Source organism: Anopheles maculipalpis, chromosome 2RL (assembly GCF_943734695.1).
Source record: "Anopheles maculipalpis chromosome 2RL, idAnoMacuDA_375_x, whole genome shotgun sequence".
NCBI classification, from domain to species: Eukaryota; Metazoa; Arthropoda; class Insecta; order Diptera; family Culicidae; genus Anopheles; species Anopheles maculipalpis.
In genome coordinates this window covers 92,762,562-92,779,339 of record NC_064871.1, presented here as the reverse complement: position 1 = coordinate 92,779,339, position 16,778 = coordinate 92,762,562, and the positions used below count along the sequence as shown (strand labels likewise).

Genomic DNA, 16,778 nt, shown 5'->3' with positions numbered 1-16,778 from the left:
GCTTTTTGTAATTTGAAATTTATTTAAAATATTAAAAAATTTAAAATTTAAAATTGGAAGCACGATAACTGCTTCCTCGAATGCATGCTCTCTTGTTACTACCAGTATCGCTCTTGGTAGGAAATTAGCGCAAAATGAGGAAATTTCTATGCTGAAAAATTTGATCACGGGTTACAGGAGAGCATACCAGGCTAGGAGGTAGCAGCAAATTCTTTAAAAATTCTAAAAGGGACCATAACATAAATGTTCTTTTCGTCTTAAAATAATATTTTTATATTGCGATTACGTGCGTTTTCAATTTTAAATATTTAATATCTTTTACAAACATCTCCACAACGTGTTTTGACTTTTTACTACCTCCAAAACCCATTATAAACAATACTAATAAATGTAGAGAAAATTAGCTAAAATCCCATTACAGAGCTCAGAAAATCCGATTCACATTTCTATCAAAACACTTACCTTCGACGACTTCGACACTTACCGAACATAAGATTCAATGTGATAGAGTCCACTCTGAAAGGCCCCCAATGTCCACTCTGAAAGGCTAAATACGCCGCTGATTAATTATACTTTATGGACCTCCAAATAGTTAGGTCGTATGGCAAGAGTACCCTTAATCCGACACTGCCATACCACGAGCAATGGTTAAGAAATATGAATAACAATATTTATGACATACACACGCAATGCCGCGTCCTGCCGCAATTGACGTAGTTTGTGTTTGATGATAACAGTGTATGATTGAATATGCAAATATGTACCGGGACTGAAGCGTTTTTTGTGGCTGTCGTATTAAATTTCATGTGTGACCGCGCTTGCTTACCTATTTAGCGGGTTCTCCTGCCCAAAAACGGCGGGTGAAACCACTTCAGCTACAACGCTTGGCGGTGTGACCTTAAACAGATGTGATACATAAACACTGCTAAAAAGAATTACCAATGGAATAACAATAGTCTGGAAGCTGGTGCAGACGTTCAGGGAAATTTATCATCAGCGTGGAACTACATTTGCGCCGCCTATGTCTCGGAATGCCTGAACGGTCAACCGCAGATATGTTTTTTCTTTCTTTCAAAGGAAGCTTATCACAGATACGCAGGGCGACGAGGTGCTTTATCTCGAAGCTTATACTCTTATCAGAAGAGGAAATTCACCTTGCAAGATAACTTTGGACTAAAAACACAGAATTCTGTATCGTGTGTGGGGGAAACATCTAATCCTTACCGGAAAGATTACACTATCTCATTCTTTCAATTACTGTAGCTTCTTTTAAAAAAACGATAATAAAATCATACAGCCGAACACAGCTTGAAAAACGGTGTGGTGAGTAATACTTTTATAATTTTTTAAACTATAGAAAACAATATTCAATGGCAGAGTGATCAGCAAGAAAATTTTGAAACAAAGAAAAACGATTCCATCAATAATCCTAAAATAATAATCAAATACTCATTCAAAGCTTAATACAACGGCACAGAAGTAAGGAAAAATGGTAGAATAACGCTCCCAAGCCCATATGTTGTTATGCATTTGTGCTAAAAAGGGGATGGATGGAGATCTCGCTTCCACCAAGCGCATCCTGCGAACCGAGCTGCTGCAAATTAAGGGAGGAAACGTGATAAATGCTTCACAAATCGATTTACCGGACGACAGAGGGGGGGAGGGGGATTGGTAGAGTGACAACAACGCGGGAAACAATGCGAAAAGAATTGTTTTCTCACATAATACAAACAGCAAACACAACACACAAAATGCCGGTGCAAAAAAGCAACAGTAAAAAGAAGCGCAATAGGAAAGGGAAAAAAACTCGCTTCGAACAGTAAAAAAAAGGGCAGAAAAGAGGGAGGAAAAAAACGATTAGCTTTTACATTGAGGTAATATAGAGAGAAGACAAGAGAAGTAGATGGAGAAGGCTATAATATGATCCAAAGAGATTCTCCATATAGTTCAAGATTTTAACAATTATTTAACCAGTTTTTTAAGTTTAGTTCAGCAGCTCAGCAATGAATGAAAAATACTAATGAAAATGTGAGCTAAATATAGACAAAATAGCAACACGCCTTGAAGAACTGCTAAAACAACAGCTTAAATTTTCTGCTCTTAGTATAGTTTAAAAAAAAATCAAAATAAATATTTACAGTAATGATAACAGAAGGAAAGTAAAAAAAAAAAAACACAAGAAAACGGAGGAAAAACGAAAGAAATGATAGAGAAATCCACAAAACGTACGAAAAAATTACAAAACACAAAGTAACAGCAACAAAATACAAATGAAAAACCACACACAGATAACACTTCGGTGGGTTTTACATAGGAATAAAAAAAAAGCTGCTAATTTCATGTCAGTTTGAGTAGCATCATTTCTGGTTTGTCCTTTTTAGGGGGATAGAAATTTCGCAAAGAAAGCGCTTTTTTGAATTTTAAATCCGAAAGAACAGCGGAACTTCAGTCAATTGTTATGGACAACAGCCACCAACCAACCAACCAACCAACCACACACAACACTCACTAACAGCCACCACATCATCATCACAACACACACACGGAACCGTAATTGTAATTTAAAAACAAAAAGTAGAAAAACGGAAAATAGGCATATTACACGAAAGCATAGGAAGAAAATCATGGATAAAAGGTACGTGGAAGTGTGTACTAGATAAATACTCACAAAAAACCGAATAGAAAATCATATTAACGCTTGGTGGAACCTTGGTGGCTGTTTGTTGCTGGTGATGTGTTGCTGTGTGGTGTGGTGCCGAGAAAGAAGAGAAGAGACACCAGCCCACCACCCAGCGTCCAGCGATTTGGTGGTCGTGATCTTCGTGGTTGGTGTGTGCGTGTGGTGTTGTTCGGGATTCTTCAACATTTCGAGGGAAGTGCATGCAACCGTCAGTCAACGAGCATCATCAGCATCTTCTTCATACTAACTCTTATCGGCCATTACATTCCACCTTTCGTCCACCCGGGAGTGGTGGGCGGGAGAGAAGGATCCGGTTTTCCGTTACATTGTACTTCCATCGCACGGTTTCATTTTATATCTCTTTAAAATTTGCTGCTTTTGATGAGCTTCTGAAAGCCACCTACATCGAAATATAGGCAACAAACAAAAAAGGAAAAATGGTGCTGCATTAGTGTGTGATGTAAAGCTAAGTAAGGGGCGACAAATGATGGCTGTGCTACTACTTAGCTAGGGATCAATAATATTGTTGCAGTGTTATAGAAGAAATAAGGCTAAGCGGATATCATAAAGCGCATGATGCATGATTCGAGATACACAATAGTCCACAAGTTGTTTACATATCAAACAATAATTTAGATACACAATGTCCACTTTAAATAAAGTTTAAATTGCGTACGATCATGTAGGCAAAACAAACTGACGGACATGTGGACCAATTTAGTAGCCATTTCAGAGATTCCTTGTCCAAATCATTTCACAATCTGAGCAGAGTCCAGACAAATGTTTTGAACATGTCTAGCTCACAGATGAATCCTGTGTATCTCGCAATCACACATTGGCCTAGACATCCAGACACTTGCATTGTAGTGAGCGTTGGAAACGTTAGTTAGCAAGACGGTAGGACGGAATTCCTGTAGTACATCCAAACAAATGGCACACAAACGAAGGGGGAATCACGATCAGAGGAGTTTGGGAGAAGAGAAAAGCTGTCGAAACATGTACAACAATCCCTAGAGAAAATGTATGTTATATCGCTATTTTAGGACAATTTAAGGCCGAAAAGATTGAAAAGAAATCAGGGAGTAATTACAAAAGAGAGTTTCTAACACGCTAACTAACTAATCCGGAACAAAAATTATAAGTAAGAGCAAACGAAAACAAGGAAAAATCAGAAATTCACAACGATTCGTTGCAAAGAAGAAATACAAAAAAGAAAAGAAAGATGCTTCGAGAGAGCTTAATAGAAAAAAACTGAGTCTTCTCTCGCTTGAGAGATCGCCTGTGTTTTTGCTTTTTTTCCCATTGGTTTTCTTATTTTTTCTTTGTGTGATACAATTTTATTTATGCTGTTTTAAAATTTTGATTCTTACTTATGTGTTTGTGTGTGTGTGTGTGTGTGTTTCATGTTTATTTTCTTCTAGCAGTTTTTTTTTTGTCATGTGTTGGTGATTTATATCTCAACAAATCGATATTATTTGTGACATTGATCTATTACTTGTACATAACTGCATCTCGCCACTGGATGTGTGCCGTCGTTTGACAACCCCCCCGGGAATCTGTAGATTCCAGCCATTTCTCTCTGCCTTCTAATCCAGAATTTAGTTTAAATTGTGGGGCGGAATAGCACGGTTATTAGATCGATGAATAATCCACTATACCCGATCTTGATTTTGCAAGAGAAGTATCATCATTGCTCGGTTTCGGGAGAAGCTTTCGGCATGTTCTACCCAACCAACATCTCGAAGGAATCGTTCAAAAGCTACAATAAGCTTCAGTTTCACTCTAACGCCCTCGGATTGATAGATTGTTTTGTGTGGACATGTGTGGATGCTCGTTCATACCGAGAACAACAACACTTCATGTGAAGGTTTTTTTTTCTTTTTGACACAATTGGAAGCAAAAATAAATAAAGAATAATAATTTCTCTCATTTACATTCATTCACACATAGGTTGTGCATTGTTGCAACAACAAAATTCTGGGTTTTTGTTTGTTTGTTGGTTCCAAATTAAGCTTCGGGCGATACTTTATTCAAACACACACTGCCGCGCTGGAGGAGACTGAGCTGCGTTTCGTAATAAATTGGCCCGTAATGACCAGGAAACAAAACACCACCGATCATCAATGTTTTGTGTGGATGTTTCTTGAGATGATGGCGCAGATGACGCAGAACCGAGCTGAGAAAACTCACTTAGAGCAAAGGCCTTATTATATTGGAGGGGGCAGGTTTTATTGGTGGAAGGGTGTGATTAAATGTGTCTCAAAATCTCAACTAATTTCCCTACACGGTACTGCCGCCGATGCTGCTGCTGCTGTTTGTGATGATTTTTCTCTTGTGCGCCTACACAAACACGCACGCGCTAGACAGACTTAGTTGTGTATCAGCTGCGCTGTTTTTGGAAAGAAGTAGCGGTGTGCTGCTTGTTGGTTGCATTATTTGTAATCAGAAAATTCTTATTATGCCCCATTTAAGATTCACCAAGTGTTGTTCAAATGCGGACACACAGAGACACATATACCCGAGCGAGCAGCTAGTCGATCGCTAGTAATAATAGTAGTAGTAGTAGTAGTAAAGCCCATCCATCGATCAACTGACAAATCTACCATCATGTTGGTTTGTGTGTTGTTATCATGTGTTGTTAGCATGCATATTTTTGTTTGTATGTTTATTTACCTCATCTTCTTCTTCCTCCTCTTGCACTGTGTACGCTCGTCGGTATAACTGCTAGTAGTGTTTCTAATTAAATTATCATTCAGAAACGATCCGATTTTGCAATTCTTCTCTCTCTCCCTCTCTTTCTCTCGCGCGCTCGTGCTACTACTGTTTGCCTACAACTGCTTCAAATGGTAGCGAATTGTTAGCATTCGCCTTACCTTCCCCTCTTGAACGCTATCCCCTTGCAAAACTCTGTTTGCTTGTTGTGCTGTACGCTGCCAACAATCACGCAGTTCTCCCTCCTCTCTACTAAATCGTCGTCGTGTGTAGTGTGTAACAGAATAATCCAAATGTAGCTTTTTTTTCCTAACCAAAAAGGGACATCCTGTGACCCTTCTTCTTCTTTTTGCCATTCCTTTCTCTCCGGTCCTTTAGTCCTCCTACCTTTGCACAATTGCACCTCTCTGTGTGTGTGTGTGTATTTTACGTCTCTATTTTAGGTTCCTTGTCCCTCCTCTCTTCGACTTCTTTGCTAAGTCGTGGTGTGTGCTAGTGCCGCTTAGAAACTTGCACACACACACACGCGCACAGTAGCTATAATTCTGTGATGAATAATCCTTGCTTAGGGAGGGAGCGGTTTAATATAATATAATCAAAGTTACATGTGTTTATGCGTTTCACAATATCACGGCACGCTAGGACACCGTTGCTACTGCTGCTGCTGCTGCTGCTACTGCATTGTCAGTCGATCAAGTTTTTGTTTTATAAAATGTAGGGGTGGTTTTCTTTTTTGCAATAAGGAATTAAATAGGAAAGGAGAAACACCGGACAACTCCCTCCCATCTCCGAAAGTAGAGTAGCGGGAGGAAGGGCGGGAGGAAAGGGCGGAAATGGGGAGGAGATGCAACAACAGAACGGATACCGCACAAGTGTTTGGTAGTACGTAATTTTGTAGTATGTTTTGTTTTGCTTCCTTTTTTTTGTTTGTTTAATAGTAGTAGTAGAAGTAGTAGTAGTACTTGTTGTTGTAATAGAAGTAGTACTATTTTGATAAATTATTTCTTTTTGTTTTTACTATAGTTTCGCGGTGGTGTAACTGGCCGTCCGGAATTGAGGCCACCATATTGGAACTTACGTTTATCGGCTGGCTTCAGAATTTGGAACGAGCACATCAACGTATCGTCGACGGACATCATTGCACCTGTTTGTATGTGTGTGAGGGGAGGGACAGAAAATTAATTTTAATTAGTCAATCTCAATCGGACACAAACACACATTGTGCGTGCATTCTCGTTTACGTACCGGCATTATCGAATTCACCGCAATAGTTCGGTGCGGAGAAGAGAGTTACGAGCTGCCGCTTGGCAAAGAACTCATAACCATCCTCCACCACCTGATGTGCCCGGCAGATAAGGTCAAAGTCATGCTTTGTTAGAAATTTGCCCACGATCTGTTAACGAAAATGAAACGAAAAATTGAGCTTCTGTTCCATTCGCATACAAAGGTCAGGATTTTTGTCCTATACTTACATCCACACCGAACGTGAAGCTCACGCCACGATCGTTCTCGCCGTAACCGTTCGTGTCCTTGTCCGGATCGGACCACAGCAGATCGCACAGCAGCCCCTGGTCGGGCACATCTGTCGGTCGCATAATGCGTCGAATCTGTTCCATGGACTGCAGGTCCGGGCTGAGGCCGCCGTGGCAGCAGAAAATCTTCTCGTCCACGATCGCTGCTACCGGCAGACAGTTGAAGCAATCGGTAAACGTTTTCCACATTTTGATATTGTATCGCCGTTTGCATTCATCGTAAAATCTAGCCAAAAGTGAAGATAGAGAGAAAAAAAAAGAAGAATGCTTCATGAATTTCGTGTATCACATACATAGGGCCCCCGAGAGATAACGCCATCAACCACCAACCATCTTCTTACAGTTCGCTTCTTTTTCGATAAGATTCGATCGATATGTGCGAGCAAGAGTCTTTTCCTTCACTGCACCCACAACACTACTTACCCGTATATTCTATTGATACTGGCGCACTCATGGTTGCCGCGCAGCAAGAAGAAATTTTCCGGATACTTGATTTTGTACGCCAACAGCAGGCATATCGTCTCGAGCGATTGCTTTCCCCGGTCGACGTAATCACCGAGGAACAGGTAGTTCGACTCTGGCGGGAAGCTACCGTACTCGAACAAACGCAGCAAATCATAATACTGACCATGGATGTCACCTGAAAAATAAGAAATATATAAATTCATACATGACCAACGATACGTAAAACTATGCAGCTTAATTACCCCCCCAGAACCAATCCAATTATATCGCTCGACCCACAGCAAATTTGTGGACTGGACAAGTTGATTACAATCGAGAATCGAATCGTTAGAGATAACGTACGCTACTATTGCTATGTTTTTGTTTATAGCTTCCTTATCACTGGTCCGTGTGGCTTTCTAGTACCCATCACCCTTCCCCGTTTAAGTTATTCGAAGGTGGAATTTAAAGATTTCCTGTAGAAACACAACCTTGATTAGCATTCTACTGGCAAGTCGGACTTCCTTGAGTTAAATTAGCGGTAATTTTTTAATACCACTAACACCGCACAGTCTCCTTATTGATTTTTTTAAAAGCAATTGTGCAGCAATACTATTCTGCTGGATATTGAAGTCTGAGTCCAGCAAAATGACACCCCATGATCGATCAATCTTATTTTTAGCATTCGATTTAATCTTCTGCCTGTAAACTCGTTGAGATGAACACCAATTTAGATGCTATTTTCGAAATGAAAAAGCTAAAAATTGCATCCATTCCGCTTGTACCGACTTCTTGATGCAATAGTCGACCCTTTAGTGCCATCTTTGCAGTTTTGATTATGTGACAAAATTGGCTGTACACCTGTTGTGGGCCTCACCACGAAGTTGCAATCGAATCTGTTCCATTCCAAAAGCCAAAGGCTATTTAGCTTTTGTGACTTATTGCTAAAATACAACCTGCTTTTCCCGTGGGTCTGATTTTACCATTCACTTGTTTTGAGCCACTAGATATCTGTCTAAATGTCTACCGACTGCTATCTTTGCATAATGAAGACTAGTTTCAGGGATAACCCAGCTTAAGGGATAGGGATAGTAAACGAGCCGTTTATCTTAAGTTGGGGTTTACGCAAAGAGCTAATCTTCCAGAGGGCTTTCTGCTCTGAAAGGAGTCGAGTTTCTGCTCATTCATCGTAAAAATGTGTTAAAAATTTGTAGTTCGTTCAGTGCATCATCCCTTTCGCCGATATACGGTGTACGAGTTTAGTGACCGTGAATCAGTCGCTAGAGAGCAATGGTGTACTTTGCTTGTTCTGCGACAAATACACTTTCATTTTCATTCGTGCAAACAGCGGTACCCCAACGCTGTAGCTAACTACGGGACAACCTTCTTAATCCGTTAACTATATCTAGAGCAGGCGAATGCGTTTTTGGCACCGAGCGCAACACAACGTGTCAATAAAGGGAAGTGTGTGCGTAGAGATATGATTCGATGCTGCTCTACTAGGGTGTTGGAGTGTTGTAATTGCGCTATCGCGACCGGTTCAGAGCAACACCTTTCCGATGGTGCGAACTCACGGCGGCGGCGGCGGCGGCGGGGAGCATGATCGATCGAAGAAGCACGTGTGTGCAGTAAAGGGCGAAGGTTGAGGACGTCGTTAGAACTTACTTCACCCTCGAAACATTGCCACTTTTGGCTGTGTGTGTGTGTGTTTGCCCTTTTCGATTTAATGTTTTGTGGAGTAAGTACACACCATTAATCCAAATATATTCCAGTTTCTAGGGAGTGGAAAAAAGGATCAAATAAAGGACACACCGGCGGCACATCTAGCATTCCGACCGGCTGTGCATATATGTGTGTGTGTGTGTGTGTAAGCAGGGGGGGTAAGCAATAACAAAGAAAAAAAAACGGCATCGTCGTGAAGACAAACAAATATGGCCGAATTTTCTTCGTACGCGCATGAAGCTGCCCCATATGATACGTCAGACAGGCGTATTCAAAAACCTCATTTTCACCTATCTCATTCGCTTCCCCGGTAGATGGAAGGGTTTGGTTCAGTTCTTCTACTAAAACAAAAAAAAAACAGCAACCCTTTTGGTTACACTGACCTACCCACCCACTCCCCCCTGGTCGGTCGGCATCAAACTTACCGCAGATTTTTAACGGTGCTTCCAGCTCGAGCAGTATCGGTTGGGAGAGAAAGATTTCCCTCGACTTCAGGCATAGCAGACGTATATCCGTTTCCGACAGTTGAACATTTTTCCCCGGCCTTGCACCGCGAACTGTTGGGAAAAATAGATGAAAATCAGAAAGAAGGCAAAAAAACGACAACGAAGACGATGACACTGTCGGTGGGCTGCCAAGATGAGCGGCGGCAGCAGGCACGCATTTTTACAGCCCGCTCTCTCTCTCTCCGGTGTGCTCCCGCTCACTCGCTCGCTCGTTCCTTCACTAACTCTCTTTTTCTATCTCTTTCTCTCTCGCTCTATTTTTTCTGTCATCTTCAGAGCACTGAAATCTTCTACACTGACTCATAAAAGCACGCACGAAATTTTTGTTCATACCGCGCACATACACGCACACACAAATACAACATATTCGCGGATTCACATTCGATGAAGGTATGTTATTAATTTAAACCACAAGCATACGCACTGGGCCCAAGATTGACCATCATCGTCATCATCACGGTATCACGAAGCTGGGCGACACAGATAGGTCATTTCATATGCACGGTCATACTACTATTTTCCCGTGTTATTACACACTGCAGCGTAATGGTACCTACACATCGTCTTCACTGCCTTCACATAACACCTCAAAAGTAGACACCGGAGAACGCAGACGAGCGAGCGAGCACTGGGACGGAGGGGGGGCGTTGGCCCTAACAGGGCGTAATGCCTCTGTTTTGCACTAAAAGAAAATCACAGCTATAACAACAATTGCAAAATTTACAAATTTACCTTCTAAAAGCATCGCGATGAGGTGGTCTATGTTTGATAACTCTACGTCCGACATTTTGAATCGATATACGAATACGACTCTCAGTTACGCTCAATGATGACGGGACGGGTCGTCGGACACACACTCACACACACCGGGGCGGGGTGGATAGGGCTGCGGATTGAAAGGTTTTGGAAGCTTGCTTTCCTTCCGCACTTTCCACACAGCTAATTTATATCCTTTTTACAAGCCAGCGTACGGATGTAAAAGTTTGTCAACGCAGAGAACGGCAAACGGTACTATTGCGCCCTGACGTTGCCGCGACGACTACTGCGATACAGGCTTGCAATGTCGTCGGTGACTTTGCGCTGTAGTTTCCTACAATCGAGCGAAGAAAAACACGGCGCAACACAGTCACACATACACACACACATACGCGCGCGTATCGCCCCGAATGATGATGGCTGGCTGGGTTGGTTTTCTTCCCGTACGACTGCTTCCGTTTTCGCTGTTGCTCTTCTTCGCGAAACTCTTTTCTACTATCCGCTCTAGTCGTTGCGCTAGATTTTTGAGGTTGAAATATCCGACCGCGGACAGCGTTTTTTTCCCTGGGGATTTTTGTCTCAACTTTTGATGCCGACGACACACACGTGCGGGGGGAGTGGGTGAAGGGCACACGAGTTAGGCAGATGCCGCGGAAAAAAGAAATTTTCCTTTTTCCTGACGGGCGACAGGAGAAAAAATGTGTACGCACTAAAAGAGAAGAGCCTCTGTTCAGCGCAACTGTACGAATACGAACGCGCGTACGGGAGGACGCATACACACATGAACGCTTGTAGATTCCGTTACTCCCCGGAGCAGGGCTACCAAAACTAGGCAAGCTAGTGCAAGAAAGTTTTTATGTGGCATAAATTTTCAAGCAAAAAAGGGCAATTGTGACCACTGAAAGAAATGTGTTTGTTTTGATGGATAATTCAACAAGCAAGTGAAAAAAACTATTGTTCCAATTATTTAAAATAATAAAAAATAAGTACTCAGAGCATAAATGTTGTTAGAAAGTTCTTAATTCAAGATAAAAAGTAACAACCATCTTCCCGCAAGATGACAGCTGTCAGCTTAATTTGATTGCTGTTCCCTGGAAGGGGGTTTTGCTCTTTGCACAAGAAGAGGAACAATACGTATTGACACTTCTATTTTGCCGAACCACAATTTCTCTATTCCGATTGTTGTGTGCTATCTATTGCTTTACGAGCATTGTACGGCTCGCGAGAAATAAATTAATTCCAGCCCCTTTCCAACCCACACAGGCCGCAACATGGAGGAAATCGAATTGCCAAAATTAGAAACCGACCAAAAATCATATGCGGGCATCCCGGAGGCTGTGTTTGTGGTATGTAGGCGTATTATGTTAATGCCCATTTAAGGCTCAGCTCACACGAATCTACCGTTTGAGCCCTTATGGGGTCCGTGCTTTTTTTTTAACCATCCCCATCTCTTCCCGTGCAGGATGATGTGGAGCAGTACATGAAAGAGTCCGGCAACGAGGATAGCGTGGAAAAGGTGTTGAAAAACTTTGACGAACAGCACAGCAAGTACCGGTTCATGGAGTACAACATGGTATCGCGCCGGAGACGACTCCGGCAACAAATTCCGGACCTGACGAAAAACCTCGAAATGATTAAGCACCTGCGCGAGCAAACGGACGATCAGGAAACGCAATTTCTGCTCAGCGAGCAGGTGTTTGTGAAGACGATTATGCCTCCGACGAAATCGGTCTGTCTGTGGCTCGGCGCGAACGTGATGCTCGAGTACCCGCTCGATGAAGCGGAGGAGCTGTTGCGACAGAACAAAAAGTCGGCCGAAGTGAATTTGCGGTGTTTGGAGCACGATCAGGATTTTTTGCGTGATCAAATCACCACGACGGAGGTAAACATGGCCCGTGTGCATAATTACGATGTGAAGAAGCGACAGGCGCTGAAGTTAACGGGTGAGGACAAAGCGTAAGCGGAGGGAAAATTGCAAAAACAATACTCGCAGGCGAAGCGGACGAGCTAGGAATAAAAATACTGCATTTCCGAGATAAACACTGTCGTTACGCTTTATTATCGTGTTTTGAATATATAGATATATATATATTTTGTTTCTGTGTCCATGATGGTTGGAATGATATTTTGTCCCTCCTAACAAGATATAAGGAGACCCTCGGATCTTCGATCACGTGTTCCTAACTGGCTATTACGATTCGACTAAGATCGTGAGGTGAGATCTTCCGTTTCCGATCACCACGTGATGAATGAAGCAAATGATGACGATGAATGGCAATTGGGGCAAATATAGCCTCCTAGTAGTATACGACCGGCTTTCTTAACAGGTTTCCCGCTCCTAATTGCAGTGAAGCCTACTCTAATTTTTTTGTTCGCTTTTTCTTTGTCATTTTTTATAATGGACGGGTTAACTGGCAGAGAACACACGCACACCTGTTCCTATTTTTATCCACCTGTTCTGTTTCTTTTAGTGGCTTACACTCTAATATTCGAATGCCCTGATTCGAAAGACACTACGATACGATTAATCCTAATGTGAATTGTTTGTCTGTCCCACACATGGGTTTACTTACTTTCGCCACCAGTGTTTGGTTCCTTTGCTTCCGGTGCTTCGTTCGCTGGCGATGCCGAAACAGTTGCCACCGGTTCCTGTGCTTCGTCCTTACCGGCTACCGCTGTTGTTCCAGCCTCAACCTCTTTTGCTTTTCCATCATCCGTAGTAAGCACACCGGAAGTGGATGGCGCTGTTGTGACCGCATCTTTCTCCTGCTTCACACTGCTTGCACATACCACCTCCCCACCCTTCACGTCATCGCTCTTCTTTACCACCTCCACCGTACCGTTGCTTAGTGGCGCATTATCGATTTCTTTCGGTTCTTCTTTCACACCGGAAGTCGTAGATGTCGAAGGTGCCGTTCCATTTTCACCACTCACCACCTTAAGCGCACTTAGCTCCATCTTCAGCCGTTCGATTTCCTGATGTGCTTCGAATAGTTGCGTCTTCAGGTTGCCGTGTGCTTCGTTCATATTTTCCAACAAATAGCTAAGCGCATTTTCCGGCCGATCGGTGTTGCATTTTACCAGCACCTTCGTTATTGCATCGAGCACGCCCTGCCGGTCGAGATACTTGCGAAAATCTTCCTTCGATAAATCAATCGGCTGTAGCGGGTGGAGGAAAAAGATGGTTAATTTGGAGCACACGCTTGTGTGTTATCGGAATGCAAATTGGGAGCAAAAATCGATATTTTTCTTCGTGCACTCCTTTACCTTGTAGTTGGCCATCGCTTTCGAGCTTGCAAGTGAGTTGAGTTAACACGATTGTTTGGTAGAAAATAAACTAAATACTAATGCGTCTTTTTGGAGTAGCAAAAAGGTAGCGTCGATCGATGACCACGAGGGAAATTCTTATCAATTCTCATCACAATCACTCTAGAGCAGGTGCGCTCATATCGTGCTCGTGTTAAGGGAGCTTCTATCGGATGCGATTGCACAATATGTCAACATGCTTTTCAGTCGTTGTTTGGATATTTTCTTTATACAGTTGGTGAATGCACTTGTTAAATTTTTTAAGAAAGAATTACACATTTACAAAGTTATTATATAAGTGGACATTATCCGTATTTTATGATTGAATATGGTTTTGCTCTTCGCCAACAACCATTTTGCAAACCACGCGTTTCGATGAAACTTTTTCATCGACTCGAGCAAAGCAGTGCACGAAAGCTCGCTGTTTTGTAAATGTTGGAATGCAGCTTTGAAGCTTTTGCATCCGCAGATACTGCAGTCATGCATTCATTTTAAATTTTGAACATATTTGCAGGTACATATTAGCAAAGGTTTAAATATTTTCGTATGTAAATTTTCGAGTTTAGTTTATCAATTTAATGAGTTGCTGTTATCGTATCTGTTTTTCCAAATTTGAATATTCATCGTGTGTTTATCGTGTGGGAGATGATGAGAAAGAGGAGAGTAGAAGGATGTGGGAGAGGGAAGGGGGTACTTGATTTGTTCGTCTGGCAGGAATCTCACTGCCTTAGAGAGCATATCATAAAAAAAATCTCGTCCTCAACTTACCTAATCTACCCAGTGCCGGATTAACATGTATGCGAAGGGCCCTCGCCGGACAGAGAAGCTTCGCCGGTCGTGTCTCGTCGGTTAGAGAACAGCTTTACACTTAGAATGATTAACCCCCTATCGTTCCCCCTCCTTCCATGCAGTTATGCAATGAGTTCGAACCTCGCCTATGACTCCCCTAGGGCCTCGTAAGTCACCACGTACAAGGCCCCCGATCGGACGATGGATCTACAGGGGTGGAGTGATCGGGTTGGGGTGTTCCAAAAAAAGATGCAGGGTCCAAAGACGAATCTAATGGTATGCTACACGTCCCGAGCAGACCAAAAATGAATGTGTAACCACCAATTTTGCAAGAGCTAAGTGGGTCCCAAAAACTCCCGGAAAATTTCGCTAGTAGCATTCCCGTGGAAAACCGTCGGTAATTCGCTCAGCTGTGGTCCGATCGGGGCGTCCTGCATACCGTTGGAAGCGTCTTTGGGACACTCATCTTTTTGTGTAACATTACATGGGTTCACATGGGTTATCCTCAATTTCCAGTCCGCTTTGGCCGCCTTGGAAAGGCAGAATCCGCCACTGCATCTACCACTACTCGCCAAGGCCTATTCATCCAAGATGAACATGCACCGCCAGAGAGAAAAAGCTCGTAATCCTAGGGACATTTCATCAGCTAGGAGGCCACGATGTTAAAGCTTCACCTGCCACCTGTCTAAGAACACCTGGCAAGTCAAGAGTCGTTCAAGCTTACGTGAGAGCTTCTTATGGCCGAGGGGGTCTTATCTACCAAAATAACTCGGAGTCGAACACGCCTTATTACCTTGGTGTGTAAGAAGTCTAGCTGTGATCTGATGATACAAAAAGGATCATTCTTAAAATTACTACTAACAAAGTCATCCTTAAATTTCAAGCTACATCCTCAAGAGAGTGTGAGAAAGAGACATAAGGAGATGGAGAAAACATTTTGGACAACTTAAGATATAATAAATCAACAAATTAATGACGAAATAAACAAATAAAAACAATAAACAACTCAAAATAAATCACTAAACAAATTTGTATGTTCTTTTCCTGAAAAAAAGCTCGAAGATAAATCGTTCAATAAGTTAAACTACTAACAAATTATTCTTTATTTATATACCCCTTTTTGTAACTCAACAACTACAGCGTAGCTTACGATACCTTGCCATTAAACACAAATTTGTTCACGTTACTGCAACCTTCTCCAGTGCATCAACAACAATAAACCCAACTGAACTTAGTTCCTCCGTCTTGATGGCAACCACCGTGTCCTCGTGGTCTTCCTTCCCCACTTCCAGCGTGTTCTTTAAAGTCCGTTCCATTTGGTCGAGGCTTCGCTGCTTCCCATTGTCCTGCACCAATCCTACGCCGTATGGATGCCACTTACTTTTGCTGTGCCGTTTGATCGCGGATCGAACTACGCGGACATGTCTCTTCCCGGTTACCAAGGGCGTAAGTAGCGCGCTCACTTCCAATGTCCTCGAAGCGCGGGGTCGTGTGGTAAGTGACCCCGATCGACACTGGCAGTTGTTGTTTAAATCTACTAGCTGGCAGGGAATGGCGGTGACCGGTGTTGCTGTGTCCATGGCCGCCGTGTATCCGATGCAACTTTCCAATCGCTACTAAGACGGCGTTGCAACCAACAAATCCGCCCTGGCCGTCCATTGTATTGCGATCGCTCGGGACAGATGCGCACATTGCACATTAGAGGCCAGCAACTGTTGTTGTTATTATTATGTTGTTGTTAATACATAGTTTTGTTACTTTTTGGGGGTTGCACCCAACGAGTTTTTAAATGCTATGTACTGCGCTCGCACACAACAACAGTTACGAAGGAGCAGGGGAGGGGGGGGGGGGTGTGGTGAAGGAGGCGATGGTGGTGGTAGGACTGCATGCAAAACAATATTTATGCTTGGCACTCGGTTGCACCTCAACCGCGCCCATCGGAGAGAGAGAAAAACCCCGGGACCAACCCGTTAACCGGTCGTTGTAGTGTTGTACATCCTGCCTTACCTCTCCCCCTCCAAAAGCTCTCCCTCGGTGGATCTGTGGATGCATCTGTATGATCCTTCTCGTGTAAGCTTCCTCCATCTTGCCAACCCAAGAACGCATCAATACCTTACCACCTCACTAAAGAAAATGGCGTCCCGATTGGTTGCTGCACAGTGAAAGCGAGTAAATGATAAACAGATATTACCCCGGGGAAGAACGGATCGGAAGCCGAGGAGTCTGGCAAGAACCACGGCAAAGCAATGCGCGAACAGCAGCACCAAGAGTAAGAAAATAAACACAGTAAATAATAATCAACAAAATAGTTCGCCTGCACATTCTGTACCC

At 42.8% G+C, this 16,778-nt stretch overlaps 5 protein-coding genes across 7 annotated transcripts in view; 3 read left to right on the top strand and 2 right to left on the bottom strand.

Annotated features, from left to right (window-relative positions):
• The window catches only part of LOC126568217 (26S proteasome regulatory subunit 7), a 277,427-nt gene that overhangs the window by 27,598 nt on the left and 233,051 nt on the right, over window positions 1-16,778 (top strand). The gene's annotated exons all lie outside the window — the stretch shown is intronic.
• The window catches only part of LOC126568448 (uncharacterized), a 271,865-nt gene that overhangs the window by 83,087 nt on the left and 172,000 nt on the right, over window positions 1-16,778 (top strand). The gene's annotated exons all lie outside the window — the stretch shown is intronic.
• LOC126568356 (serine/threonine-protein phosphatase alpha-2 isoform) lies at window positions 3,032-10,466 on the bottom strand. Of its 2 annotated transcripts, XM_050224819.1 has the most exons (7): window positions 10,329-10,466; window positions 9,516-9,647; window positions 7,348-7,564; window positions 6,865-7,150; window positions 6,638-6,785; window positions 6,471-6,536; window positions 3,032-3,080 (listed from the first exon to the last, which is right to left on the bottom strand). In XM_050224819.1, exons 1-7 carry the CDS (start codon window positions 10,381-10,383, stop codon window positions 3,043-3,045), a joined length of 942 nt encoding a protein of 313 aa, XP_050080776.1. In that variant the 5' UTR covers window positions 10,384-10,466; the 3' UTR covers window positions 3,032-3,042. The 2 variants fall into 2 exon arrangements, with proteins under 2 accessions (XP_050080776.1, XP_050080775.1); XM_050224818.1 differs by lacking the exon at window positions 3,032-3,080 and having other exon boundaries at window positions 6,348-6,536.
• Window positions 11,531-12,321, top strand: LOC126568507 (prefoldin subunit 3). The gene is made up of 2 exons (XM_050224996.1): window positions 11,531-11,698; window positions 11,815-12,321. Exons 1-2 carry the CDS (start codon window positions 11,624-11,626, stop codon window positions 12,310-12,312), a joined length of 573 nt encoding a protein of 190 aa, XP_050080953.1. The 5' UTR covers window positions 11,531-11,623; the 3' UTR covers window positions 12,313-12,321.
• Window positions 12,918-13,634, bottom strand: LOC126568498 (c-Myc-binding protein homolog). Its single transcript, XM_050224987.1, has 2 exons — window positions 13,620-13,634; window positions 12,918-13,511 (listed from the first exon to the last, which is right to left on the bottom strand). Exons 1-2 carry the CDS (start codon window positions 13,632-13,634, stop codon window positions 12,918-12,920), a joined length of 609 nt encoding a protein of 202 aa, XP_050080944.1.